We start from the raw sequence: 27,231 nt of genomic DNA on the forward strand, positions 1-27,231 counted from the left end.
TCTTTTACTTTTTACCTTTTTAAAAATATTGTATGGGGGGTGCCTGGGTGGCTCAGTGGGTTAAAGCCTCTTCCTTCAGCTTGGGTCATGATCCCAGGGTCCTGGGATCGAGCCCCGCATCAGGCTCTCTGCTCCGCGGGGAACCTGCTTCCTTCTCTCTCTCTGTCTGCCTCTCTGCCTGCTTGTGATCTCTGTCTGTCAAATAAATAAATAAATAAATAATCTTTAAAAAAAAATATTGTATGGGTTTTTCACGGTGAACGGGAATTTATTTTGTTAAAAAGTAACAGAGGTTTTCATCCTCAGAGATATCTAAAAAATGATCTTTAAGTGTCAAAATAAAACACTTCCAAAAGGGAAGTTCTGTTGGTCCGGAATGAGAAAGAGGACAATTCTACTTCAGAACATTTCACTGAGCATGAATGCAGAGGGAAGCATCTGGCTCGAGTCTGTCCAGGAGCACTAAGGATGTTTGAGTTGGAGAAGACAAGACATAGAGATGCTCAAGGGCTCTCCTCCGATATTTTAAGGACCATTCTGCAACACATGGTTCTGGAGGAAGATGGGTTGGAATTACAGAGAGTCAGATTTTTATCTAGGGTAGGAAAGAACTTCCTAAGGGTCCAAGTGATCATTTTAAACCAGCTTTAACCCCTGGCTCTCCAGCGGACCATCTGCTGGGTTTGTCCCAGCTCTGGCTCTCAAACCAACTCTTTCCTCTCGCCTGGTGTCTGATGCCAGCCCTTCACTCAAGCTCTGCTTTCTCCCTGCCCCTTGGATCTGATGTTACAGAACTTCTCGTCTTGCACACTGGCCAGCCTTTGCCCAGTGTTGGGGCTAGGAGCCAGCCCTTTCCACTTCTATCCCCAGGTCCCTGTATCCAAGGCCCCTCCCCCTGACTCCCACCTGTGAGGAGAAATCAGATGCTTAGCAACAAGGGAACTGGATGTTTCTGAAGGTAGTATGTCCCCCATTTCAAAGTTAGGGAAGCAAAATGGACAATTACCTGTTGAGAATATTAGCCAAAGGAAGTATATTAGTTGGAATTCTTTGTTTGTAGATAACAAAATCTAGGGGCGCCTGGGTGGCTTAGTGGGTTAAGCCTCTGCCTTCGACTCTGGTCATGGTCTCAGGATCCTGGGATCGAGCCCCGCATCGGGCTCTCTGCTTGGCGGGGAGCCTGCTTCCCCCTCTCTCTCTGCCTGCCTCTCTGCCTACTTGTGATCTCTGTCTGTCAAGTAAATAAATAAAATCTTTAAAAAAAAAAAAAGAAAAAAAATCTGTCCTTGGCCAACTTGAGCAAAAACTGGAAGAATATTGAGTAGCTATAAAGTCTGAAATTGAGTCCCGGTACCGGGAGAAGAATCATGACAGTTTCAACCCTTGAACCGTCTCTTCAAGGTGACATATCTGGAATGGGTGAACCCCCAGGTGTCGTCAGTCTGTATTTTACCCCACTCAAGAGTCAAAGTCCCAGGAGCAGGAGTTTTGACTGACCAAGCTTATTCTATGTGCCGTGGCTCAGGCTGGGTAGGTGAGAGGCAGGCTGCCTCTGAGGACCCCTCCAGTGCCCTCTTGGGGGAGCAGGACTTTTGACTTACAGTCCCTTCAAGCCCAAATGCAGTTGAGGGCAGGTAAACTCTCCCAAGCACAAGAATCAGGGCCTGTCAGGAAAGGAGGATGGATTCTGGGCAGCCAAAAGAACAACTCTAGGATAAATGTAGATCTAAATTAGTGGATCCTGGATTCACTTTGGAATTTTCTAGACTTTGAAAAAAAAATTTTTTTTAAAGATTTTATTTATTTATTTGTCAGAGAGAGTGAGCACAGGCAGACAGAGGCAGAGGGAGAAGCAGGCTCCCTGCTGAGCAAGGAGCCTGATGTGGGACTCGATCCCAGGATCCTGGGATCATGACCTGAGCCAAAGGCAGCCACTTAACCAACTGAGCCACCCAGGCGTCCCTGAAAAAAAAAATTTTCTAACTAAATAATTTCATTAAAGCAAAATGACTGGTATCTACCATCACCATTGTTTCACAGAAAGAAGGTCATTAATACAAAAAAGGAGAAAAGGTAATATCAGAATAAAAGAAAAGCCTTCAAGTACATTATCTTACTCTGTGTCAGATTCATTGCAATATTTTTTTTCCTTGTTGCCCTCATTTCACTGGAGACCAATGAACACAGATCAGCAGTTTGGCGGTGGGGTTTTAGGAATCATTAGGCTAAGTGGTCTGTAGGTTCCTTACTAGCCTCAAGTTTCTGTGGACCCAGCGGGATCCTGCTATTAAATAGTGTTTCTCCACTGGGGGGCAAGTTTGCCCCCTAGGAGACTTGGCCACACCTGGAGACATTGCAAGTCATCACAGCTGGGTGGTGAAGGAGATAGAGTCCTAGTGGCATCTAGAGACCAGGGATGCCACCGAGCATCCTACTGTGCACAGCACAGCTCCCGCCACAACGAATTATCTGGCCCAACACGTCAAATTGATGAGGTTAAGAGACCATCTATAGATAGAAAAAAAAAATCTCATGAAGCAATTAAAATGGAAAGTACTAGAGAATAGTGCGCTCAGCTGTTGTCACAGCCCTTATTCACGAGACCGACTTTTAGTTAAATTGTATCAGTTTCTTTAACGACAAAAGGAGTACATACTTATTATTGACATTGTTGGAAAAAGGCAGAGGAATAATAAGCAAGGAAAACCAATCACTCTTGGCCCCAGCCAGTTCTCTCTCCTGAGATACTTCCTCTCAACTGTAGTGCGTCCAAAGCAGACTTTTTGATTTTCCCACCCCACTCACCTGTTCCTTCCCGGTTCCTCCCACCGGAGCAACCGGCAGCTACACCTTTAGACTCATCCTTGACTTCTCCTCACACTCCCGTCGAGTCCTCCAGCAAATCCTGACAATTCTACTTTCGCAGCCGATTGCCAATCCCGTCACTTGTCACCCCTCTCTGCAACTGCTCCGCTCAGTCCCAGCCCAACAGCCCCCCCCCACCCCCTGCAGAGACCTCTTGACCACTCCTCACAGCTGCTTTCAGGCCTCTCTCTACACACCAGTGAAAGGGAGTGGTAGAAAATGAATCCAATTCTGTGGAACCTTCCAGTGGCTTCCATGACACTTCAAAAAGATCCTCATTCCTTACCTCCTCGTGGCCCTCCCTGACCACCCCATGGAAAAGATTCCTCTCCTCCCCAGGCTCCCTTGCACCGCCCTCCACCCCTTGCCCAGCTTGATTCTTTTTTTTTTTTTTTTAAGATGTTTATTTATTTATATTTGACAGACAGAGATCACAAGTAGGCAGAGAGGCAGGCAGAGAGAGGGGGAGGAAGCAGGCTCCCTGCCGAGCAGAGAGCCTGATGTGGGGCTCGATCCCAGGACCCTGAGACCATGACCTGAGCCGAAGGCAGAGGCTTAACCCACTGAGCCACCTAGGCGCCCCTCCCCCAGCTTGATTCTTATCCAAAACACCACTTCTTCCATAATGTCGCGCTATTCCTTTATTTGTGGTATTGTTTATTGTCTTCGTCTCAACTCTAATGCAAGCTCCACGAGGGCTGGAATTTGTCCTCTTGGCTGAGTCTCTAGCACCTAGAACAGTGTTTATACATGTTCATGACCCAATAAATATTTGTTGAATGAATCATTAACATTTTGGTAACTATGCTTTCCAGTCTCCTATCTTTCTTTTGAACTGATTTGTTTCACAGAAAACATATAATGCTATATTCCCAACTTTGCATCTCAATTTTTAAATTATTTTTTAGTTTATTTTGTGTTTTTAAAGGTATTATTTATTTATTTGAGAGAGTGAGCTGGAGACAGCAGGAGTGGGGGGAGGACCAGAGGGAGAGGGAGGCTATCCGCAGATCCCAGAGCCCAACTCTGGGCTTAATCCTGGGCCCCTGAGATCATGACCTGAGCCGAAGGCAGACGCCTAACTGAGCCACCCAGTGGCCCCTGCATCTCAATTTTTTAATCTACTGTTAGATCTGAAGCTGTTTCTTAGGACCAACTCTTCATAAACATTTTAATGGCAGCATAACTATTCCTTGGGATAGAAATATCACTATCTTCTTGAACATTCGGGTTTTTCTAATCTTTTGCTATAGTCAGTATCTCTGCAGTAAGCATCCTAGTACTTAAATCTTTTTCTTGAATTTGGGTAATTTCTTTAGGATAGCGTCCTAAAATTGGAGTTACTGGATAAAGAACATGATTACCTTTACGTTTTTTAATCCATGCTGTAACAATGACAAGATATAATTTTTTCCACTCTCTTTCCCAATCAGTCTCACCCAGCGTGCAAAAGCCCTGAGCTGACTTCAAACTTCTTCAACATTTATGGGAAGAGCCCTCTGATTGTGTACTTCCTCCACAACTACGCCCATCTGCCCCAGGGTGGTGAAGACGTGTTGATAGTCAGGAGGGAAAGAACCAGGAGCATCCCATATCCTTTCTGCCACAGGCGGGGCACATGTTCCTCCAGGCCCTGCTGCTTCCTCCTCCGAGAAGCAAGGGTGTGGCAGGGCACCCGGCCCCTAGCTCAGTGCCTGGTACAGAGTGTGTGCCCATCAAGGGTAGCCGTTGATTGGAGCTGAAGGCTCAGAATGTTGAGCATTTTAGTTCCAAGTCGGCCTCATAAACTGGCTGTGTGGGATCCCGGGCAAGTCAGATTTCCCTGGGTGCAAAATCTCTTCCTGCTAACTAGGTACTCGAACATACTTTGCCATTCAATAATGACTCCCCTGTGCTCATTGACCCCAGAGTCTGTATTGATCAGGATTTGGGGTCCAGATGTGTGTTTCTTGTAACAGCCTCTTCATACACACACACACACAAACGCACACACGCGCACACACACACCCTCCTCCAGACCCATCAGCAAATCTCTGGCACAAATGGCATTGGTAACCAACTTAACCAACCAACTTAAAGATTCGGGAACCAACTCAGATCTTAAGAAAACAGATGTGACCAGTTGGTGTCTTGAGACCTAGCATTTTCCTACAGGGGGTCAGACATGGGATCAAGTCAACCCGGACTCAAGCACCAAGTCAGCTACTGACCAGCTCACCTCACTGCTCTGTAGTATAGTACAGTAGGAGGAGCCTGGGTTGGGGATACATAGCCCCAGATTTGAGTCCAGCTCAGCAACGCACTGGCCTTAAGATCTTAGGTGCACAGCTTGACCTCTGAGCTTTATCAACTTCTTTGTAAAATAAGAATAGTTAGGGGTGCCTGGGTAGCTCGTTCAGTTAAAGCATTCAACTCTTGGTTTCAGCTTAGGTCATGATCTCAGGGTCATGGGATGGAGCCCTGCCTCGGGCTCTGTGCTCAGTGTGGAGTCCATTTGTTCCTTGCCCTCTGCTCCTCCTCCTGGTCTCTCTGTCTCTCTTTCTCAAATAAGTAAATAAATAAATGAAATCTTTTTTTTTTTTTTAGATTTTATTTATTTATTTGACAGAGATCACAAGTAGGCAGAGAGGCAGGCAGAGAGAGAGGAGGAAGCAGGCTCCCCGCCAAGCAGAGAGCCCGATGCAGGGCTCGATCCCAGGACCCTGGGATCATGACCCGAGCCAAACGCAGAGGCTGTAATCCACTGAGCCACCCAGGCGCCCCAATAAATGAAATCTTAAAAAAATAAAATAAGTATAATTATACCAAACCAATAGTGTTATGATCAAGATTAAATGACATATGGATGGTTCTAAATAAATAATAACGATCATAATTATTATTAACATCATCGAAGGTGGAATTATTATCCTTATTTTATAGATCGGAAAATAGAGACATAGAGGATGACTCATGTTGGATGGAAATCCTAAATACCTGAGATTCTGACCAATGCAGAAGGGTAGAGAGATGGGGGAGGCCCAGAGGGCTTTCCAACATACAAACATGATATTGGGAATGAGGTCTTGAGACTGAAAGTTGGAATCCTTTCCTCTTCACTACTGTGATCATAGAGTAAGAATAGTATTTATTTGCTTATTTTTTATTGAGGTATAGTTGACCCACAACATATTAGTTTCAGGCGTATGACACAGTGATACTACAAAGTGATTCCCATGATAAGTGGAGTCGCCACTTGTCACCCTACGGAGTGAGAATTTTATTTATTTATTTATTTATTTATAAAGATTTTATTTATTTATTTGACGGATAGGGATCACAAGTAGGCAGAGAGGCAGACAGAGAGAGAGAGAGGAGAGAAGCAGGCTCCCCACCGAGCAGATAGCCCGATGAGGGGCTTGAGCCCAGGACCCCAGGATCATGACCCAAGCTGAAGGCAGAGGCTTTAACCCACTGAGCCACCCAGGCGCCCCCAGGGTGAGAACTTTAGATGACAGTCTGAAAAGAGGATTTCCTAGCCCTTCCATCAGCGGGAGGAGAGAAGGGCTGTGTTAAAAGACCAGGAATGGCCCAGCCATTGGGGAGGATAGCCCCTTGCCTTCCCCCATGGTCAGAGGGCAGGAGTCCTTTCCTGCTCAGATTTCGGTGATGTGGTCCAGAAACAGGTCATTTCCCCCCTCTGCCATCTCACCACCACCCTCCTCTCCATGCAGTAGGCCGTCTTGCTGGTAACACTCAAGAGTCAATACCAACCAACAGTGTGAGCTTTTCCTTGACGGCCAATGCCACTGAGTCCGTCCTCACGTATGCTGAAGTCATTGACCTGACCCTGAGCAACATGAAGAAGCGGAGGGACAACTTCCACCAACTGAAACGGCTCCACTGGAATGAATGGAAGTATTTCGATGTGTACCTAAGGGAACTGCAAGAAAACTTCCTCAGGTATTTAAGGGCCTTTAGGGAAGGGTCATTGTTTGAGCATCTGCCTGTTCTTGCACATGACAATTGAAAAAAAAAATTAAAGATTTTATTTATTTATTTTTTAATTAACATATAATGTATTATTTGCCCCAGGGTACAGGTCTGTGAATCATCAGGCTTACACATTTCACAGCACTCACCATAGCACATACCCTTCCCAGTGACCATTACCCAGCCACCCTGTCCTTCCCCCCACCACTCCCCAGCAACCCTCAGTTTGTTTCCTGAGGTTAAGAGTCTCTTATGGTTTGTCTTCCTCCCCAGTCCCATCTTGTTCCATTTTTTCCTTCCCTACCCCCCACAATCCCCCTGCCCTGCCTCTCAAATTCCTCATATCAGAGTGATCATATGATAATTGTCTTTTTCTGATTGTCTTATTTCGCTCAACATTAATACCCTCTAGTTCCATCCACGTCATTGCAAATGGCAAGATTTCATTTCTTTTGATGGCTGCATAGTATTCCATTGTATATATATACCTTATCTCCTTTATCTGTTCATCTGTTGATGGACATCTGGGTTCTTTCCATAGTTTGGCTATTGTGGACATTGCTGATATAAACACTGGAGTGCCCCTTCGGATCACTACGTTTGTATCTTTAGGGTAAATACCCAGTAGTGCAATTGCTGGGTTGTAGGGTAGCTCTATTTTCAACTTTTTGAGGAACCTGCATGCTGTTTTCCAGAGTGGCTGCACCAGCTTGTATTCCCACCAACAGTGTAGGAGGGTTTCCCTTTCTCTGCAAAAGATTTTATTTTTAAATAATCTCTACACCCAGTGGGGGGCTTGAACTCAGAATCCTAAGACCAAGTAGTACATTCCACTGACCAAGCCAGTTAAGCACCCCTGCACATGAAAATTTCTTTTTTACATGCATTTTATTTATTTAAAAAAAATTTATTTATTTATTTGACAGAGCGAGGGCACAAGTACGCAGAGTGGCAGGCAGTGGTGGGGGAGCGGGCTCCCCACTGGGCAGTGAGCCCAATGGGGGGCTCGATCCCAGGACCCTGGCATCATGACCTGAGCCGAAGGCAGAGGCTTTAACCCACTGAGCCACCCAGGCGCCCCTTTTACATGCATTTTAAAGATTTATTTATTTTGTTTTGAGAGAGAGAGCAAGAGCAGGAGCGGGAGTATAGAGGGAGAGAGAGAATCTTGGGCAGACCTCCTGCTGAGTGTAGAGCCCGACATGGGGTGGGTCTCATGACTCTGAGATCACCCATGACCTGAGCCAAAACCAAGAGTCAGACCCTTAATGGACTGTACCACCCACTCACCCCTGCCCGTGGTAATTTTTAACTGGGAGCCTAGCCCTGGGACTATCTTAGGCACGTTTCTTGTGGTCAGAATACAAACGCCACAGTAACAGAGACCAGATCTTTCTTTTAAAGTTATTTTTTTTCTAACTACAAGAACATTTATGTTCAATGAAAACAAACAAACAAACCTGGAAAAGCACCTGGAGACATACATTGCCAACATTTTTCTATAAATCCTTCCAGTCTTTTTGCCTGGGCCCGTAGAGGTGTATCTTTAGACAAAAGTAGTAGAGTCATAGCATCAATCTGGTTTTTAGACTGTTTTCCCACTTAGCTGTGTATGATGGATATTTTCCTGTGCCTTCTGACTTTTTCAGTATTTTTATTTTCTTTAGAAAATTTTCAGACCTTCCATAAATGTTGAAAGGATGGTGCAGTGAACACCATATGCCCGCACTGCGTTTACCAATTATCCACTTTTTGCCACATTTTCTTTCTCTCTCTAGTAATTAGGTCAAATTCAAATTTCCCCAAATATCCTTTTTGGTTTTACTTGATGCTCCAGGATCCGATCAAGGATTGGGAACTAGATCTTGCTGTTATATCTCTTTGGGGTCTTTTCATTGATAACAATGCCCTACCCCCACCTTTGTTATTATGCCCTGAATCAATGGTTACATTATTATTATTTTATGACATCAAGTCTTTTGAAACACTCAAGCCACATTCTGGATTTTTCTGATTATTTCTTCAGGGTATCATTTAACTTATTCCAAAATGTCCTATATTTCTTGTAAACTAGACATGGGGTGATACTAGGTGCTCGATAGGGTTCAGGAAACACCTCATAGATGATGTCGTGTGTGCACAGTACATGGCATCAGGAGACACTCAGTGTCAAGTCAGCCCGACAGGTGGTCTCTGCCAGACCTCTCCATTCTAAGACCCCTGTTTTATGTAGTTAGTCTGTAATAAGTGGTGTGATTCTTTGAGACTGAATGAATCTGCTCTCCCCAAACCTACACCCAGCGGTTGTAGCATCCACTGATGCTCTTTGCCTGGATCAGTTATGACAGCTGGGGTTGCAAAATAGTGATTTTCTACTTCCACTCCCTTCTCCCTTTATTAGCTGGCACTTTTTTTTTTTTTCCCTAAAGAGCTCATCTTCTTTTGCTCCTTATCTCTCTCTCATGTCTTCTCCACCTGCTCCCATAACTCTCTCACGTGGACATCCGGCTGCAAAAGAAGCTCAGGAAATATTTGGCAAAGAGAAATGAGATTTCCATGCCTGAACCAGAGCGGAACTGGCTGGGCACTTCATTACCCAAAATAACACTGGATTCAGTTAGTGGGGGAGGAAGGGGGGACTGCTGTTGGCCAGACAGCCATTGGTATCTGCCATCGTAGGAAAGAAAGGAAACAATGAACACATTGGTAACTGCTTTGTTTTACAAAGTGATACAGTAGCGTTATTTCCAAATGAGATACACACACAAACACACAAACCTGTTAAGCACCAGCCCCACAAAAATGCAGTTCTGCCTAAATGTCCATCAAAAGGTGATTGGTTGATCAGCTCTCATATGTACGTGCTCTGCTGCCGAGAAAAATGGCCATGTCTATCTAGTATTCTTATTTTATAAGGAACGGTGGTCATAACATATTATTGGACCCCCCCAAAAAAATCAGGGTATAAAATAGTGTGTGTAAGAAGCACAGTTATTTATCTCCGTTTTACAGAAGCCAAGGTCAAGGACAGAAACTTAGAGGGCAACCGCATATGTGGGGAGGACAAAATATGGGGCCACAGAGAAGGAGTGGCCAGAAGGAAAGGAGAGCCTGCGTGTGAAGGCACAGCAGCCATGAAGCTGAGGGAGGAAAGGGCCAAGGGGAGTAGCGGTCAGCAGTGGGGGTGCCACATGCAGAAGCCCTGGGCTGAGACAGACCGCAGAGAGCGGTCTTAACTGGTCAGACACCAGAGTCTGGGATGTTGGGGGAAAGGTGTGGCCCCCCATGGGTGAATGAGACTACTAGGAGGCAGAAGGAGCAAAATTCTGCACCAAAAAGGACAAGATTGGATGGGGAGTAGCAGGGCTCTTTCATTGTCAAGTGGAAGACCCAAGGCCATGTGAAGCCAGGGAGATTGGGGAGATCAGAAAAATGCAGATAAGGGAGGGCAGGGTCAGGATTGAGGAAGGGAGAGGACCCAGGAGCCGTTTGGGGTTTTTTGTTTTTGTTTTTGTTTTTTAAATTTTAGTTACTGGGGCGCCTGGGTGGCTCAGTCAGTTAAGCGTCTGCCTTCAGCTCAGGTCATGATCCTGGAGTCCCAGAATCTAGCCCCACATCTGGCTCCCTGCTCAGCAGGGAGTCTGCTTTTCCCTCTGTCCCTTACCCTGCTTGCTCGTGTTCTCTCACTCTTTCTCACTCTGTCTCTCTCTCAAGTAAATAATAAGATCACAAATAAACCTTGCATTTTCTATTCCTTTGTCTGGAACTTAGCCCCCATAGTTACACCTTAGCTATAGCATGAGCAAGGCAAAAATAATTTAAATTTAATAAAAATAATATTAAATTTATTCAAGATTAAGTCTACAGCATATGTATTTCAGAAATATATAAGGACATCCTTGTTTAATAAAGGCGTCCTTACAGGGTGAATTATAGTATATGTATTTTAAGTCAGTAGAAACTTTGTAATTATGTGTTAGCAATCTCATTGCTAAATATATCCACTTTTTGTTGGGTAAGGCATTATCAAGAAACTCAGCATGCCTTCTGTTAATAAAGTGATTCTCAAAATTCGTGTCTACAAAAGACAATGGTGGCCTTGAAACACATCTGTGCCATTAGGGACACCTACCTAGGTAGCTCAGTGAGTTAAGCATCTGACTTTTGATTTTGGCTCAGGTCATGATCTCAGGGTCCTGGATGGGGCCCTGCACTGGCAGGCTCCAAGCTCAGTGGGGAGTCTGATTGAGATTCTCTCTCTCCCCCTCTCTCCTGCTCCTCCCCTCACTCCCTGTGCTCTCACCCTCTCTCTCTAAAATAATCTTAAAAAAAAAAAAACAAACCCCACATCTGTGCTGTTAGACATCAGAGCAGGGCTACCCTCAGGAAAATAGGGTTTGACTGAGTAGGGTACAGATGAGGGGGCTTCTGGGGAGATCGCAGTGTTCCATTTCTTGATCTGGGTGCTGGTCACATCGGTGTGCTTAGTCCACGAAATCTAGAACTGCACATTTAGAGTCTATGAATTCTTTGCTATCTATGTTCCAAAGGAACATTAAGGAACCCCTTGTACTGGTGTATCCTTTTTCTTTGTAGAGATATTATAATGGTTTTGTAGTTACCTATTTTTTTTAAATTTTTTCTTATTTTTTAATAAACATACAATGTATTATTAGCCCCAGGGGTACAGGACTGTGAATCGCCAGGTTTACACACTTCACAGCACTCACCATAGCACATACCCTCCCCAATGTCCATAACCCCACCACCCTCTCCCTACCCCCCTCCCCCCGGCCACCCTCAGTTTGTTTTGTGACATTAAGAGTCTCTTATGGTTTGTCTCCCTCCCGATCCCATCTTGTTTCATTTATTCTTTTCCTCCCCTCCAAACCCCCCACGTTGCATCTCCACTTCCTCATATCAGGGAGATCATATGATAGTTGTCTTTCTCCGATTGACTTATTTCACTAAGCATGATACCCTCTAGTTCCATCCACATCATCGCAAATGGCAAGATTCCATTTCTTTTGATGGCTGCATAGTATTCCATTGTATATATATACCACATCTTCTTTATCCATTCATCTGTTGATGGACATCTAGGTTCTTTCCATAGTTTAGCTATTGTGGACATTGTTGCTATAAACATTCGGGTGCACATGCCCCTTCGGATCACTACGTTTGTATCTTTAGGGTAAATACCCAGTAGTGCGATTGCTGGGTCATAGTGTAGCTCTATTTTCAACTTTTTGAGGAACCTCCATGCTGTTTCCCAGAGTGGCTGCACCAGCTTGCATTCCCACCAGCAGTGTAGGAGGGTTCCCCTTTCTCCGCATCCTCGCCAGCATCTGTCATTTCCTGACTTGTCAATTTTAACCATTCTGACTGGTGTGAGGTGGTATCTCATTGTGGTTTTGATTTGTATTTTCCTGATGCTTAGTGATGTGGAGCACTTTTTCATGTGTCTGTTGGCCATGTGGATGTCTTCTTTGCAGAAATGTCTGTTCATGTTTTCTGCCCATTTCTTGACTGGATTATTTGTTCTTGGGTGTTGAGTTTGGTAAACTCTTTATAGATTTTGGATACTAGCCCTTTATCTGATATGTCGTTTGCAAACATCTTCTCCCATTCATAGTTACCTATTTTTTAAAGGAGTCAAATCTGGGGCCGCCTGGGTGGCTCAGTCAGTTGAACATGTACCTTTAGCTCAGGTCATGATCTAGGGTCCTGGGATGGAGCCCCACGGTAGGCTCCTTGCTCAGCAGGGAGCCTCCTTCTCCCTCTGCCTACTGCTCTCCCTGCTTGTGCAATCTCTCTCTCTCTCTCTAGCAAATAAATAAATAAAATCTTAAAAAATAAACAAAAAATAAAAGCGTCATGTCTGAAAGAGATACCTAATGAAGTGTTTCTGGATGAGATGACATGGTATCTAGGCTCTTCTTGAAAATCGCCCATTTGGGGTGGCAATGGAGGGGTGCGAAGGGAGTAATGGATGTTTCAAGATTAATCTTATGTTGGTAACCATTGAAGCTAAATAATGGGTAAATGGTGTTGATTGTGCAATTTTCATTACTTTTATATATTTTTGAAGCTTTTTTTTTTAAATGGTAGCCATAACAAAAACAAAAGGTGTCAAATGCCCATATGGACTATTACTTGCACATGGGCTAGGACTCCTTTGGGACCTCAGTTACCATCTTATTTCCCAAATAGAGCATATCAGTAGGAAGCACTGACTTTGTAGTTGGACAGATTGAAGCTCTATCTCATTCTCTATCTGAATTATGTCCATCACAGCCTGTGTGAGGCTTGGATACTGTCTGTAAACAGGGACACAGAGTAGCTGTGGGGGAATGGAGATGTCTAGCTCTGTGCCTGGAAGAAAGTGCTCAGTAAATGCCGACGGCCAGAGATAATACCTGTGACCCCGTGCCATGGAAATTGCAGGGTCCAAAGCAGTGCAGGACTCAGATTTGAAAGTCTGTGATTGGGGAGACCTGGAGAAGCCCCGATTAGAAAAGGCAATCCAGGGGGGATTGGATGGCTCAGTAGGTTAGGCATCTGCCTTCAGCTCAGGTCATGATCTCAGGGTCCTGGGATTGAGCCCCACATTGGGTTCCCTGCTCAGTGGGTAGCCTGCTTCTCCCTCTCCCTCTGCTGCTCCCCCTGCTTATGCACTCTCTCTCTCTGTCAAATAAATAAAATTTTAAAAAAAAAGAAGAAGAAGAAGAAAAGAAAAGGCAATCCAGGGGTCCCTGCTGTAGGTAGAGGAAGAGCCGAGTTTGCCCGTGCAGGTGAGGCATGCTTTGAGCGAACAGGGTCTCTGGCTGCTGGAGAACTTTATTGACATGTGAGTCCAGAGCCCTGATCCTCAAACTTGTCTGGGGGCAGAGCACCCACAATTCAGAATGCTCTTTGCAGAACTCCATGAAACGTTTTCAACATATGATTCTGTCACACAAACTAAAGATGGTTTTTCTTGTGCAAAATATGAGCCTAAGGCATGTGTGGGTTTCAACGTCTCAAGAAATAACAGTATAGAAAATATCGTCAAGGAATTTCTTCAGTGTTTTTCTGTTAGAAAATGTGATCATCAGGGGGCGCCTGGGTGGCTCAGTGGGTTAAAGCCTCTGCCTTCTGCTCAGGTCATGATCTCAGGGTCCTGGGATCGAGCCCTGGATCGCATTGGGCTCTCTGCTCGGCAGGGAGCCTGCTTCCTCTTCTCTCTCTGCCTGCCTCTCTGCCTACTTGTGATCTCTGTCTGTCAAATAAATAAATAAAATCTTAAAAAAAAAAAGAAAGAAAGAAAATGTGATCATCAGGGCACCTGGGTGGCTCTGTCGGTTAAGCATCTGCCTTTGGCTCAGGTCATGATCCTGGGGTCCTGGGATGGAGCCCCACATCAGGCTCCCCGCTCAGCTGGGAATCTGCTTCTCCCTCTCCCTTGCCCCTCCCCCTGCTCATGTTCTCTCTTTTTTGTTTTTTTTAATTTTTTTTTAAATTTATTTATTTGTTAGAGAGAGAACGAGCGAGCACAGGCAGACAGAGTGGTAGGCAGAGGCAGAGGGAGAAGCAGGCTCCCCGCCGAGCAAGGAGCCCGATGCGGGACTCGATCCCAGGACGCTGGGATCATGACCTGAGCCGAAGGCAGCCGCTTAACCAACTGAGCCACCCAGGCGTCCCGCTCATGTTCTCTCTTGCTCACTCTCTCTTTCTCTCTCGAATAAATAAATAAAATCTTTAAAAAAAAATGTGATCATAACAAGGACAAATGCAATTTGCTGCTGTCCTTTGCCCCTTGGTTACAAGCAGAAGTTCCCCAGGGTTAAGAAAAAGTTGTGGCAGAAGATCCCAAAAGGAAAAAAAAAGATCCTAAAAGTAAGAATGTTGTGTCAACAGAACTTCTTCCTTTGACTTGGAAAAAGATGCCCATTGTTAAAATAATCATTGGCTTTGATATAGGCAGGTTGAGTCTGAGGACCCAGGGGAGGGTTCCCCAGGACAGCGAAGAGGGTCCTGGCTTCACACAGGATGGAAATCAAAGGCGAGAGAGAAAGTGGAAACAGAGTTTATGAAATAGTCTAGGTGACAGGTAGAAAATAGCAGAATGTCTGGGAGACTTGGAAAGAAAAGGAGAAGGAGACTTGTCATTGCCTGGGATTAGGGGTTTCTATTGGAAAGGGGTCTAGGGTACTTGCTCCTTCAGTAGTCCAGGGTAGGCCCCAGTCAGAGGTGAGTGTCAGGTGAACAACAGGTGTTATTCCATAAATTACCGAAGGTGGGGGTATTGATGCCAGTGTCAGCCTGGAACGTGTTTGGGATCTGGTGCTGCTTTGACATTATTAGGTGTTTGGGGCCTAGGACACAATTCAGAGAATGATTAATTATCTTGATTCCCCTTTGAAGTGGGAACATAGCTTCTTTGGCTTATTCTGAAATGGGGCCTAGTGGAAAACCAGCAGAGATAGAGCCTTTCTAAAATGGAGTCCCTTCAGGGCCTCCTGGGTAGCTCAGTAGGTTGGGTGTCCCATCAGGCCCTGCCTTGGGCTCTGTTCTCAGCACGGAGTCTGCTTGACCCTCTCTCTCCACTCCTCCCCCCACTTGCACATATGTTCACACACACACTCTCTCTCTCAAATAAACAAATAAATAAATAAAATCTTAAAAAAAAAAATAGGGGTGCCTGGGTGGCTCGGTCAGTTGAGGATTTGACTTCAGCTCAGGTCATGATCTCAGGGTCCTGGGATGGAGCGCATGTTGGACTCTCCGCTTAGTGGGATGTCTGCTTCTCCCTCACCCTCTGCTCCTCCCCTACTCATGCTCTTTCTCTCTCTCAAATAAACAAAATCTTTAAAATAAAATAAAATAATAAAATAAATGGAGTCCCTTCAGCTTCCCTACCTCAGTTCAAGGCCAAGTTCACTGCTGGTTTTTTTTTTTTTTTAGTACCGATCTTTCTGCCTCTATCCTCCATCAGCAGAGAAGTATATGACAGAATCTTAATTCACACAAATACATTTTTTATTGCTATTCTGTCTACCCTGAGTGCCCGCAACCTGCTTCATCATCAAGTAAATGTCTGCTCACATTCAGAAGTCAGCTGGTGTATCACCCAATTCCTTATCCCTGTTGTGTGCCCCATGCTTATCTCAACACACTCCACGGAAAACTGTCTTCCATAAGAACACCAGTAGCAGCACAGGGCATTTCTGGAGCACTTCCTTTATTTATGGTGTACCAGACACTGAGCTAAGCACTTGACCTGTGGCAATTCAGTTAACCTTCGCCACAACCCTAGGTTCAATTATCACCAAGTTGAGATGGGTACACTGGCAAGGAGAGGTTAAGTAATTTGCCCAAAGTCACACAGCAAGCAGAAGATCCCCAGCTTGAATCAGCTTGCCCTCAGTATTTGGCTTTCTTTCAGATTGTTGACTTTTTTCCTGTCCTCCTAATTTGAGTGTATGTTCCTTGAATTCAGCGACCACGTCTTATTCCTATCTGTGTCCCCAAGGACTGACATGACCCCTAGCACACTGCAGGGACTCTGGACTTACAGTCCGCTCTCTGCTTGCTCTTGAATGAATAAGTCCGTAAATATTTATCTCTCTTTACATACGAAAATAGGAGTGAAAAGATCATGCTGACTCTTCAGTATTTTTCCATATGTGCCTTTGTGATTTCCCCACAGGGACGTGAAGAATATTGATCAAAGAGCATTAGACCGAAAGAAGGCAAACCGCATGTTCATCCCACCTTCCACCTTGGTTGAGGACTCCTTTGACAAGAAATCTAGAGGAAGTCCTGAGAGGGAGACTGCATTTCTTTTAAGGTTTGTTCCGACAAAGACCATGGACAAGTGGAAATATAAATACTGTGAGAATTTCCTTATTTTAAGTGGGCTCCACACTGGGTGTGGAGCACAACATGGGGCTTAAACTCACAACCCTGGAATCAAGGCCCAAGCTGAGATCAAGAATCAGATGCTTAACTGACTGAGCCACCCAGGCGCCCCGTCTGAATACTTTATTTTTATTAACATATAATGTATTATTTGTTTCAGGGGCACAGGTCTGTGATTCATCAGTCTTAAACGACACCTAGCACTCACCACAACACATAACCCATGCCACTGTCCATCATCCAGCCATCCTCTTTTTTTTTTATGATTATATTTATTGGGGAGCCTGGGTGGCTCAATCAGTTAAGTGTCTGCCTTCAGCTCGGGTCAGAATCCCAGGGTCCTGGGATCAAGTCCCGTATTGGGTTCCCCTGCTCAGTGGGGAGACTGCTTCTCCCTCTCCCTTTGCTCCTCCCTGTTGATCATGCTCTGTCTGTGTCAAATACATAAATAAAATCTTAAAAAAAAAAAAACACTTAACATTCCTTTAAAAAAACATTTTAAGTGATTTTTTAATAATTATTATTACTTTATAATATTACTGAGGGGTAATTTACCATAAAATTTGCTCATTTGAAGTACCCAATTCGAGTAATTTTAGCAAATTTACAGAGTTTGGCAACAATTGCTGCCATCCAGTTTAAGAACTTTTTCATCACCCCAGAAAGATCCCTCATGCTCAGTTGTAGTCAATCGCTGTTACCCTCTCCCTTTCTAATAACCTCCCTGGAAGTACCATTTAACATTGCCACTTTATTTCAAGGGTTGGATATTAGTCACATGGTGATGTTAGTTTCAGTGGAGGCTGGGAAATGTAATTTATTTATTATTTTTTAAAAAAGATTTTATTTATTTATTTGACACAGAGAGATCACAAGTAGGCAGGGAGGTAGGCAGAGAGAGAGGGAAGCAGGCTCCCCGTTGACCAGAGAGCCCAATGCGGGGCTCGATCTCAGGACCCCGAGATCATGACCTGAGCCAAAGGCAGAGGCTCAATCCGCTGAGCCACCCAGGCGCCCCTGGGAAATGTAATTTTAAAAATATCTGGGCACATTGCCGTCTTAAACAAAAGCTGGCTCATTCTTCCATTAAAGAAAAAGGGAGAGCGGACAATGGGTTGGTAACTAGCCATCTCAACACAGATAGATGGTGTTATACTCTCCATTTTAGAGAAGAAACCAATGCTTAATGAGTTGAGAAAGTTATCCAAGGAAACCTTCCAATCTTTTTTTTTTTTTAAAGATTTTATTTATTTCTTTGACAGACAGAGATCGCAAGTAGGCAGAGAGGCAGGCAGAGAGAGAGGAGGAAGCAGGCTCCCTGCTGAGCAGAGAGCCCGATGCGGGGCCCGATCCCAGAACCCCGGGATCATGACCCGAGCTGAAGGCAGAGGCTTTAACCCATTGAGCCACCCAGGCGCCCCTGGAAACCTTCCAATCTTAAGTCTTCTGATTTTAATTTTCCTTTGATCGAGAAGACTACAATTTTTTTAGTAATAGCCATTTAGCTTGAGACCCACCTGTTTGAGCCATGGAATCTTACAGGATCAGTGGTGACTCAGCAGATCTATCAGAAACAAGCTTTCTGATATCCACCTTAGAGTCTCAGAAATCTAAGCCAACGCAGTTTAATTTACCAATATCATTGTCGTTCCCTCAGACATGACTGTCTTTTAGATAGTTCTTAATCTAACGAACTCCTCGCAGACCTTTAAAACCCAGCTCAGGCATCACCTCCAGGAAGTCTCCCCTGGCTTGCCTATTCAGGGTACCCGTTATGGGCCCTGTGCTTTCCTGATCATGCTCCATAGATCTTAGCCTACTCAATCATAGACTTCCTTGTCCATCTCCCTAGACTGAATATTTGGCCTCAAAGAATCTTGCCCTGGGTGATCTTGTTTTCCTGGGGCCAAGTCCAGAGCCTGGAACCCAACAGTGCCTAAAAGACAGATGACGGGATTGTGCAGTGCATTCAGCATTCTGTTCTGGTTATTTGCTGTTGCCGCTATTGGTCCCTTCGTAAATATCTCCTGTCAGTATCTATCAAGATTCCAGTGACACCTTTGAAGAAATCACACTGAATTTTTGAGCCAATTTTTGTTAACTGTTTTTTGTTTTTTTGTTTTTTTAAATTTCCCCCACAGGAAGGAAAAGGAGGAGAGGGAAAGAGAAGTAAGAGAGAAGCTGGACTGCTCTCCCTTGTTACTATCAGACCTTGACTAATTCTCTCCGGGACTGGGAAGCTCCCTCAGGAGCCCTGATATTTCTACCAGGTAGGATAAAACAACAGGAGAAAAAGGAAACTGTGGCCAAAGACTGAGACACAGAAATAGCTATTCCCAGGACAGGGGAAATATTCCATCATAGTTGTTCCTAGGCTGAGTGAAAAGCAGAAGTGCGGAGTTTTTGCTTGGGGCACTGCATTTATTCATGCCTTTACTCTTTTAGCCATTAATTTATTTTTTTTAAAGATTTTATTCATTTATTTGACAGACAGAGGTCACAAGTAGGCAGAGAGGCAGGCACAGAGAGAGAGGGGGGAGGAAGCAGGCTCCCCACTGAGCAGAGAGCCCGATGCAGAGCTCGATCCCAGGACCCTGAGACCATGACCTGAGCCAAAGGCAGAGGCTTAGCCCACTGAGCCACCCAGGTGCCCCCACTAATTTATTTTAAATATTACAACTAACAGTATTAAACTGGCATATAATAATGACTTTAGTTGTTAACTAAACAAGTAAGCTCAACGCATGACAGACATCACCTCATTTTGACCTTCATAACAGCCGTATGAGGCAGATATGACCCACTGCATTTTACACAGCAGCAAGCCCAGGTTAGAAAAGGTTTCAGGGGGACGCCTAGGTGGCTCAGTCAGTTAGGCGTCTGCCTTTGGCTTGGGTCATGATCCCAGAGTCCTGGGATCAGGTCCCTCTTCGGGCTCCCTGCTCGGCAGGGAGTCTGCTTCTCCTTCTGCCTGCTGCTCCCCCTGTTTGTGCTCTCTCTCTCTCTCTGACAAATAAAATGAATTTAAAAAAAAAAGAAAGAAAAGTCTTCAGGGACGCCTGGGTGGCTTAGTCAGTTAAGCATCCAACTCTTGATTTCAGCTCAGGTCATGATCTTAGGGTTGTAAGACGGAGCCCTGTGTCAGGCTGTGCGCTCTGTATGGAATCTGCTTGGGATTCTCTCCCTCTCCCTTTGCCCCTCCCCCTGCTCTCTCTAAATAAAATAAAATAAAATAAGAAGAAAATAAGAGGTTTCAGAAGTTCCCTGAAATAGACACTGGGTAAAAAAACAGTCGTTAACACACAGTCCCTATTTTCGAGAAGCTCACACTCTGGTAGAGAGAAGGCAAATGGATCAACCAATGAACACCCTAAACTCTGGAGGTTCTGTTAGACAGAGGGGACCCCAGGAGCCATGCAGAAACACTTCTTTTTTTTTTTTAAGATTTTTTTTTAATTGAGTAATCTCTACACCCAACATAGGGCTCAAACTCACAACCCTGAGATCGAGTGTCACACGCTCTTCTGACTGAGCCAGCCGGGCACCCCCAGCAACACTTTACAGAAGTGGTGTTCCTTGAACTGAGTCTGGAAAAGATAAGAAGGGATTTGCCATGGGCGCCTGGGTGGCTCAGTGGGTTAAGCCGCTGCCTTCGGCTCGGGTCATGATCTCAGAGTCCTGGGATCGAGTCCCGCATCGGGCTCTCTGCTCAGCAGGGAGCCTGCTTCCCTCTCTCTCTCTCTCTGCCTCTGCCTGCCTCTGTCTACTGGGATCTCTCTCTGTCAAATAAATAATAAATAAAATCTTTAAAAAAAAAAAAAAAAAAAAAAAAAAAAAGAAGGGATTTGCCAGGCCAAAGGAGGAGGATGAGGCAAGAGGCTGGCATGAGCCTGTGGTGGACAGATCAGCAAAGGCAAAGGCTCAGAGGCAGGAATTAGCATGGTGGGGGATCAAGAAAGGGTGTGAAGGGGGTTCCAGGAGAGGTGAACACAGAGAAGATCTCCGAACAAGTCAGGAAGGGGTATCCGTGAAACACTTTATTTTCTAAGTCTTGGGGAGTTGTGGATTTTAAAAATATTTGGGTTTTAAAAGTCCTGATGGCAGATGAAGCAGTAGGCTCTACAAGTAGAGTAGACTTGACTCTAAAAAGATCTGGGTTTTGAATCTTTGCTCTGCTCCTTCTGCGACCTCAGGTCAAGTACCTTTGTTCTCTGGGCCTATTTCGCTGGCCCTAAAAGACGTGGATGGTGGTTACGTGTGGAGAACCTGCCCTAGAACCTGACAGTTACTAATAGTCGCTGTATCATTGTTTCATAAAGCTTCCTACCTTCCCTCATCCACGACATCTTCGAACATGCGTGTTTGAGACCAGTGGTCTACCCCAGCTCAGAAGGACTCCCAGGCTTTCTGGGCCCTGGAACAACTGAGCCTCTTACCTCTTAGGGCAGTCCTTATCCTACTTAGCCACCCCTGAGCACTGAAATGGTGAAGCTCCAGAAAACACAAATTCTTACTTGCAAGGAAGAGCCTCCAAGCTCCAAGCTTCTCACATTTTTAAAAAACGATTTTATTTATTTATTTGGGAGAGGGAATGAGAGAGAGGAAGAGAGAGAGAGCATGAGAAGAAGGAGGGCCAGAGGGAGAAGCAGATTCCCCACCAAGCAGGGAGCCTGATTCGGGACTCGATCCTGGGACTCCAGGATCATGACCTGAGCCGAAGGCAGTCGCCCAACCAACCTAGCCACCGGGGTGCCCCTATTCTCACATTAAAAAAAAAAAAAGATTTTATTTATCTGTTTGAGAGGGAGAGAGCAAGAGAGCACAAAAAGGGGGAGGGGCAGAGGGAGAAATAGACTTCCCGCTGAGCCAGGAGCCTGATGCGGGGCTTGATCCCAGGATCCCGGGATCATGACCTGAGCCAAAGGCAGATGCTTGACTGACTGAGCCACCCAGGCGTCCCTATGATTTCACATTAAGAGAGGGCACACACAGGATCCAAAAATGTCTCCCCAGACACTTGTTTCAGAAATCACTAAGGACTGGCCACCCCAGAATTTTCGGAGCCTGAGGAAGAGCAGACCTGTTCCTCCTATTACAAATACTGGAAGGGGAATTGAGGGAAGTTGTCTTGGCCCTGTGCTAGGCATGTTCCATTGTCCCATTCAAGTCTAGGTAAATTTTATTTTTCCTATTTTCAAAGGAGGCAGCTGAGGCTTGCTTAAGTCAAGGCCCAGGTTCCTTATGGGTCAACTGTACATTGGACCATTCTGGACTGGGAGGTTTGGGGCAGACCCAATTTGAAGAAAGCATCTGGCCATTGTTTTATAGGATTACTGCTCTAGGGTAGAGGAAGAGGTAGGCAGGCCATTTTCCTGAGCTCAGAGCCTTGATTCTCCCGTGTGTTGGGGGCAGGACAGCCAGAAGTCATAGTACTCTTTGCAGAAACCCATCAAAATATCACTGCTTTAAATTCTGCCACCCAAATAAAGGACTATTGAGTAGCATAAAATATAGATCTTCAGTATATCTGCAAACTTTGGTATCTTAAAGTAACATATAATATGTTAAGAAATTATAACTTTTTAAAGATTATTTATGTATTTATTTGACAGACAGAGATCACAAGTAGGCAGAGAGGCAGGCAGAGAGAGAGGAGGAAGCAGGCTCCCTGCCGAGCAGAGAGCCCAATGCGGGGCTCGATCCCAGGACCCTGGGGTCATGACCGGAGCTGAAGGCAGAGGCTTTAACCCACTGAGCCACCCAGGCGCCCCAAGAAATTATAACTTTTTACAGGTTAATTTTTTTTCTTTTTTTTAGGTTAATTCTTTTTCTTAATTTTAACTTTTACTTATTCATTCGTTTTATCACTTTGAGCGAGGGCACCCAACAGAGTCATGCTCGCTAGATATTACTCTGTCCTAAGCATGGTGTGTGTATGCTTTAATCCCCACAACACTCCTATAAATTCTGGGGTGGTGTTGTCCTCATTTTATAACTGAGGCCAGAGAGGTTTAGTAATTACTGCCCAAGCTCTCGCCTTTGGTAGACAGAAGAGCCAGGATTTGAAACCCACAGCCACACTCTAGGGCCTGCCCTACAGCCTATTTCTAAGAGAAGTGTTAAGAAGTAAACTTAATATGAAGACAAGTTTTATCAGTTTATTTTTTTTCCTTTGATTAGAGAAACAGCCACTGATCCTGGCATATAGCCGCATGGTTTTCAGCCCCACTGGTTTGGGCTGTGGAATCTCTCAGGTTAAGAGGGGCTTGTACATACTGTTGTTTCTGACCTTCTAATATATCAGAATGGAAGAAGAATGCCACTAATTCATTTCACTTTAATAAGTATTCATTGCTCTGTCCTCTTCCTTAAATATCCTTTAGCCACTTTTTCATCTGGCCAACTCCTACCTGACCCTTAAAGCCCAGCATGGGCATCACCACCTCCAGGAAGTCTCCCCGAACTGCCCTAGTGACTTCCTACTTTGTGTTCTGTGCTTTTCTAAGTTTGCTCCCCTGAATATGACCAACTTTAGTGATAGACTTGTCTATCTCGCTCTCTGTACTAGAAGTCTCCCAAGTTCAAGGACCTTTTCTAATTCAGCATTGAATCTTTTGTACCTGTTCCTATGGCTTGCTCATAGTAAGGATTCAGTGAATTTTTGGTGAAAGCATTAATGATTAGCTAATGTGTGTTTAGCATTCTGCTTCAGTTTGTTGCTTATACTAAAAATTGATCACATTTTAGAACTTTGCCTCTCTATACCCATGAAGTTAGGAATAAATCCTCTTAAAATATCACACTGATTTAAATTTCTTTGGCTTATATTTGAATTAAAATAATACATATTCATCCTTTAAAAGTTAAATAGAGAGGCAGCTCTGGGGTCAGATAACCTGAGTGTCAGTCCCAGCTCCTTGACCTATGACTAGCTCTGTGACCTTGATCCTTACTTAACTTCTCTGTGTCTCAAGTTTCTTCATTTGTAAAGTGGAAATGATAATGGTATGTATAGCATAAGAATTCAATTAGTTAACATTTGTAAAACATTGCGAACAGTGCCTGATGTAAAGTAATATATAAGGTGCCCATTAAATTAACTGACTGATGGGCACCTGGGTGGCTCAGTTGGTTGGCCATCTGTCTCTTGATTTCAGCTCAGGTCATGATCTCAGGGTCCTGGTCGGGCTCTCTGCTCAGCAGGAAGCCTGCTTCCTCCTCTCTCTCTGCCTACTTGTGATCGCTCTCTCTGTCAAACAAATAAGTAAAATCTTTAAAAATAAATAAATTAAAATTAAAATTAAAAAATGAACTGATTAACTATGAAAAGCATAAGGTAAGTACTTATTAAATTAATCAGTTAATAGTTGGACAAAGCTTGTTACAAAAGATTGCACTCCTCTGGACTTGCTTTCCATTCCCCAGGAACACATTCCACTTTCTTCACTGATGGTTTGAGTGTTTGTTTTCCTGTCCCTGTTGAAATACCACGGTGCTCTGGCTGCTTGATTTTTCACTGTTAGGCAGTGTGCATTGAGTTCTCAGCAGGGAAGGGAGGACTGGGCTCTCTCTCATACGCACATACCTCCTATCTCATCCTTTTGGTGTGTTTCTGTGGTGGTTTGGTGTGGATCACTAATCAGCGTTGTTATACCATCAACACAATTGACATGTGCCATGGAGAGTGATGTGGTGATTTTTGTTTTCCTATAGAACCTTCTGCTATCCCTGGAACTAAGTCTCTCTCTCTCTTTTTAATCTGTCTATTTTCTTCCCTTTTTCTTTTGTCATGTACATATCACAATTTATTTCCAAATTTCCCCTTGGTTATACAAATCTGCCCTGCACTACATTCAGACACATTACATAGTCTTGTCCATTTCACGTTCATTTCCCAGTCTTCTAACCAGTTTTACTCTGGGTGGTTGATTTTAGGCTGTTTATGTAACCCTGCGGACTCACTTCCATTCTCTTCATCACACAGGCCTTTTAATCTTTTTCTTTTTATGTTTTTATGATTCATCTACAGGGAGGACACCAAGAAGTGAAAACCAATGCAGAAAAAGGAATCCAGCTTCCTTAACCCCTCACCTTTTAACTCTCCTGGATGAACCCTTGTCCAAGAATGGGGACAACTATTGGCTGAAGCCTGCCCACGTTGTTGGGTCTCATCAAAAGCAGAAACAACAAAACAAACAAAACAATAATACCACAACACATGTAGTTGTTTCCAGTCCATGGGACAAAGAATATTAAAGTTCACTTCTACCCTTGGACAAAGTCAGGATTTAAATTGAAGTTAAGTCACCTCATTCCCTCATGCATTCACTTACTAATGCTTTCACTCACTTATTAGTGGTAATACTATGGAAGATTTAATATTATTATATAAAATAGTAATAGTAATTATAGGAGACAGTTACCGAGTACTTATGATATGCTGAGTACTCTGGTAAGTCCGGCTTAGACGTTATCTGGATTAACCCTCCTAGGGGCTCCCCACAAGGTGAGTATTGTCACCTCCATTTCTCCTGGGAGGACACTGGGATTTGGAGGGTTTGCGCAAGCCCTCTGGATGTCTATTTTCTACCATGCCTGCAGCAGTCCCAGAGGGTATGGAGACGAATAGAGACACAGTACTTGGCCTTAAGGTGCACACGGCCTGGAAGAGGGGAAGGATGTAGAAGCCAATAAATACATTAAGCTTTGCTAGAAATCTGTGTGGAATCCAGGAAAATCCAAATGGAAGGCGACTTCCCCAAGACTCAGAGGTGCAGGGGTGAGTATGCGGAAGGAGCTGGGCTGACGGGTGTGGCTTTCATCACTCGGTCCTTAGGGCACTAGGAGGTGACCTGGTCTGTGTTATAGCAGTCTGCCTGGCAATGCCAAGTTGGAAGAAAAGAAGCAGATGGCTATTTGCCTGAACGAAGAAGAAAATAAGTACATTCTTGGGATCTCCAGTGTCTCCCACAGATAACGTATATTCACTTGAATCGTCCCGGTAAAGGGATGGGGGAAGGGTGATAAGGAAAGAGTTCACGCTTTGGCCCCCCAAAATTCAGGGCTTAGAGTCCCTACCCTGCCTCATAATAGATGTATGACTTTGGGCCTAGTAGCTGTGTAACTTGACCTTTTCTGCACTTGTTTTCTTGAATGCAGAAAGAGAATGCCTGCCTAGCAGTAGCGTTGTGATCATTAAATGAGATAATTTATGCAACGTTCTCCGCACAGGGGTATTTCACCTGGCCATTGCTACCCACTATTGTTGTTGTCATTGCTGTTAATATACACTTCTCCCGAAACCAGGACATACGGAGCCCTTGCCATGTGCAAGGCGCCACATAAGATAACCAGAGGTTTCTCACACCTTCCCTTTGCACTCAAATTGCAGTTAGCCCTTTATTAACAGTTTCTCTAAGGAGCCATACTCATACGCTGGGCCTTTCCTCTGCTTCTGTACCTGAAAATCCCTTATCCCTCTTCACTATGAAGTCCCAATATCACTCATTCCTGCTCCACCTTCAGGACCCCGCATAGGCATCCTCTCCTTCAGGAAGCCTTCCCTGATACACCATCAACAAAGTTGGCACAGGGACCCCTCCTATGTGCTCCCACAGCCTTTCATGCCCATCCATCATGGTAGCAGTTACCATAATGGATGTAATCGCCTGTCAACCTGTTTCTACTAGCCCCCACCCAGAAGCTGTCCTGGTTTTCTGGACCCAGATTGTCTTTCGAGACAATGCTTTGCACAGCTTGGGGCCAAGATCTCTGCACAGACCCCTTCCAGAAATTACTGAGGACTCCTAACCATAGACCTCTCAGGAAATTCCAGATGAAAAGACCTGTCTCTGTTCTTTGTAAATATTAGAAGGGAAAATTATGGTGAAGGATACTTTGCCCTTTATAAGGGGAAGGGAGTAGACAGAGTGTTGCAGGGAACTAACATTTAAGAAGCATTTACTGTAATGGATAAAACAAATGAGTAATTGCGTAATACTCCAGTTCTGTCATTCCCAGTATTGCTGAGAACCAGCACCCTCAGCACATTAAAGTAGAAGAGATGAAGGTAAAATCCTACTGTCCTGATTTTGAGCTGATGATGAACTAAGGATGTATTTTATGCTTAAAAACAGTTGCCTGAGTAACCGAGAGGAGGGATGTCTAGAGAGGGGAGGGGAGGAGAGAATAGAAGGGTTTATAAAGAAGCCTGAAGAAGCTTTTGGGGTGATGGATATGTTCACTCTCTTCATTGTGGTGAAAGGTTCTCAGGAGTAGACACATTTTAAATATATGCATTCTCTTGTATGTCACTTATACCTCAACCTATTTAAAACAGAACAAAAAACCTATTTCCTAACTCTATCCATTGAACTGACCTAGAAATAAAGACCGCAGTGGCAATGCCCCAGACCATGGACTTGAAACACTATTTGCACTAAAAGGATTCAAGAATCCTTGAAGAAATGTCTGGTTCCCCGTCTAGGGCAG

The 27,231-nt window shown here is 44.5% G+C and overlaps 1 protein-coding gene across 1 annotated transcript in view; it reads left to right on the forward strand.

Moving 5' to 3' along the window:
- The window catches only part of FAM227A (family with sequence similarity 227 member A), a gene marked incomplete at both ends in the record, with an annotated part of 75,009 nt that extends 48,158 nt beyond the window's left edge, over window positions 1-26,851 (forward strand). Inside the window, 4 exons of the mRNA XM_080810189.1 lie at window positions 4,299-4,460; window positions 6,659-6,807; window positions 16,529-16,669; window positions 26,761-26,851. Coding sequence (XP_080666315.1) covers window positions 4,299-4,460; window positions 6,659-6,807; window positions 16,529-16,669; window positions 26,761-26,851 — 543 coding nt within the window. The remainder of the gene's footprint in view (window positions 1-4,298; window positions 4,461-6,658; window positions 6,808-16,528; window positions 16,670-26,760) is intronic.
- Between the last annotated feature and the right edge of the window lie 380 nt (window positions 26,852-27,231).

This window comes from Martes martes (genome assembly GCF_963455335.1).
Source record: "Martes martes genome assembly, chromosome: 8".
Taxonomy (NCBI): domain Eukaryota; kingdom Metazoa; phylum Chordata; class Mammalia; order Carnivora; family Mustelidae; genus Martes; species Martes martes.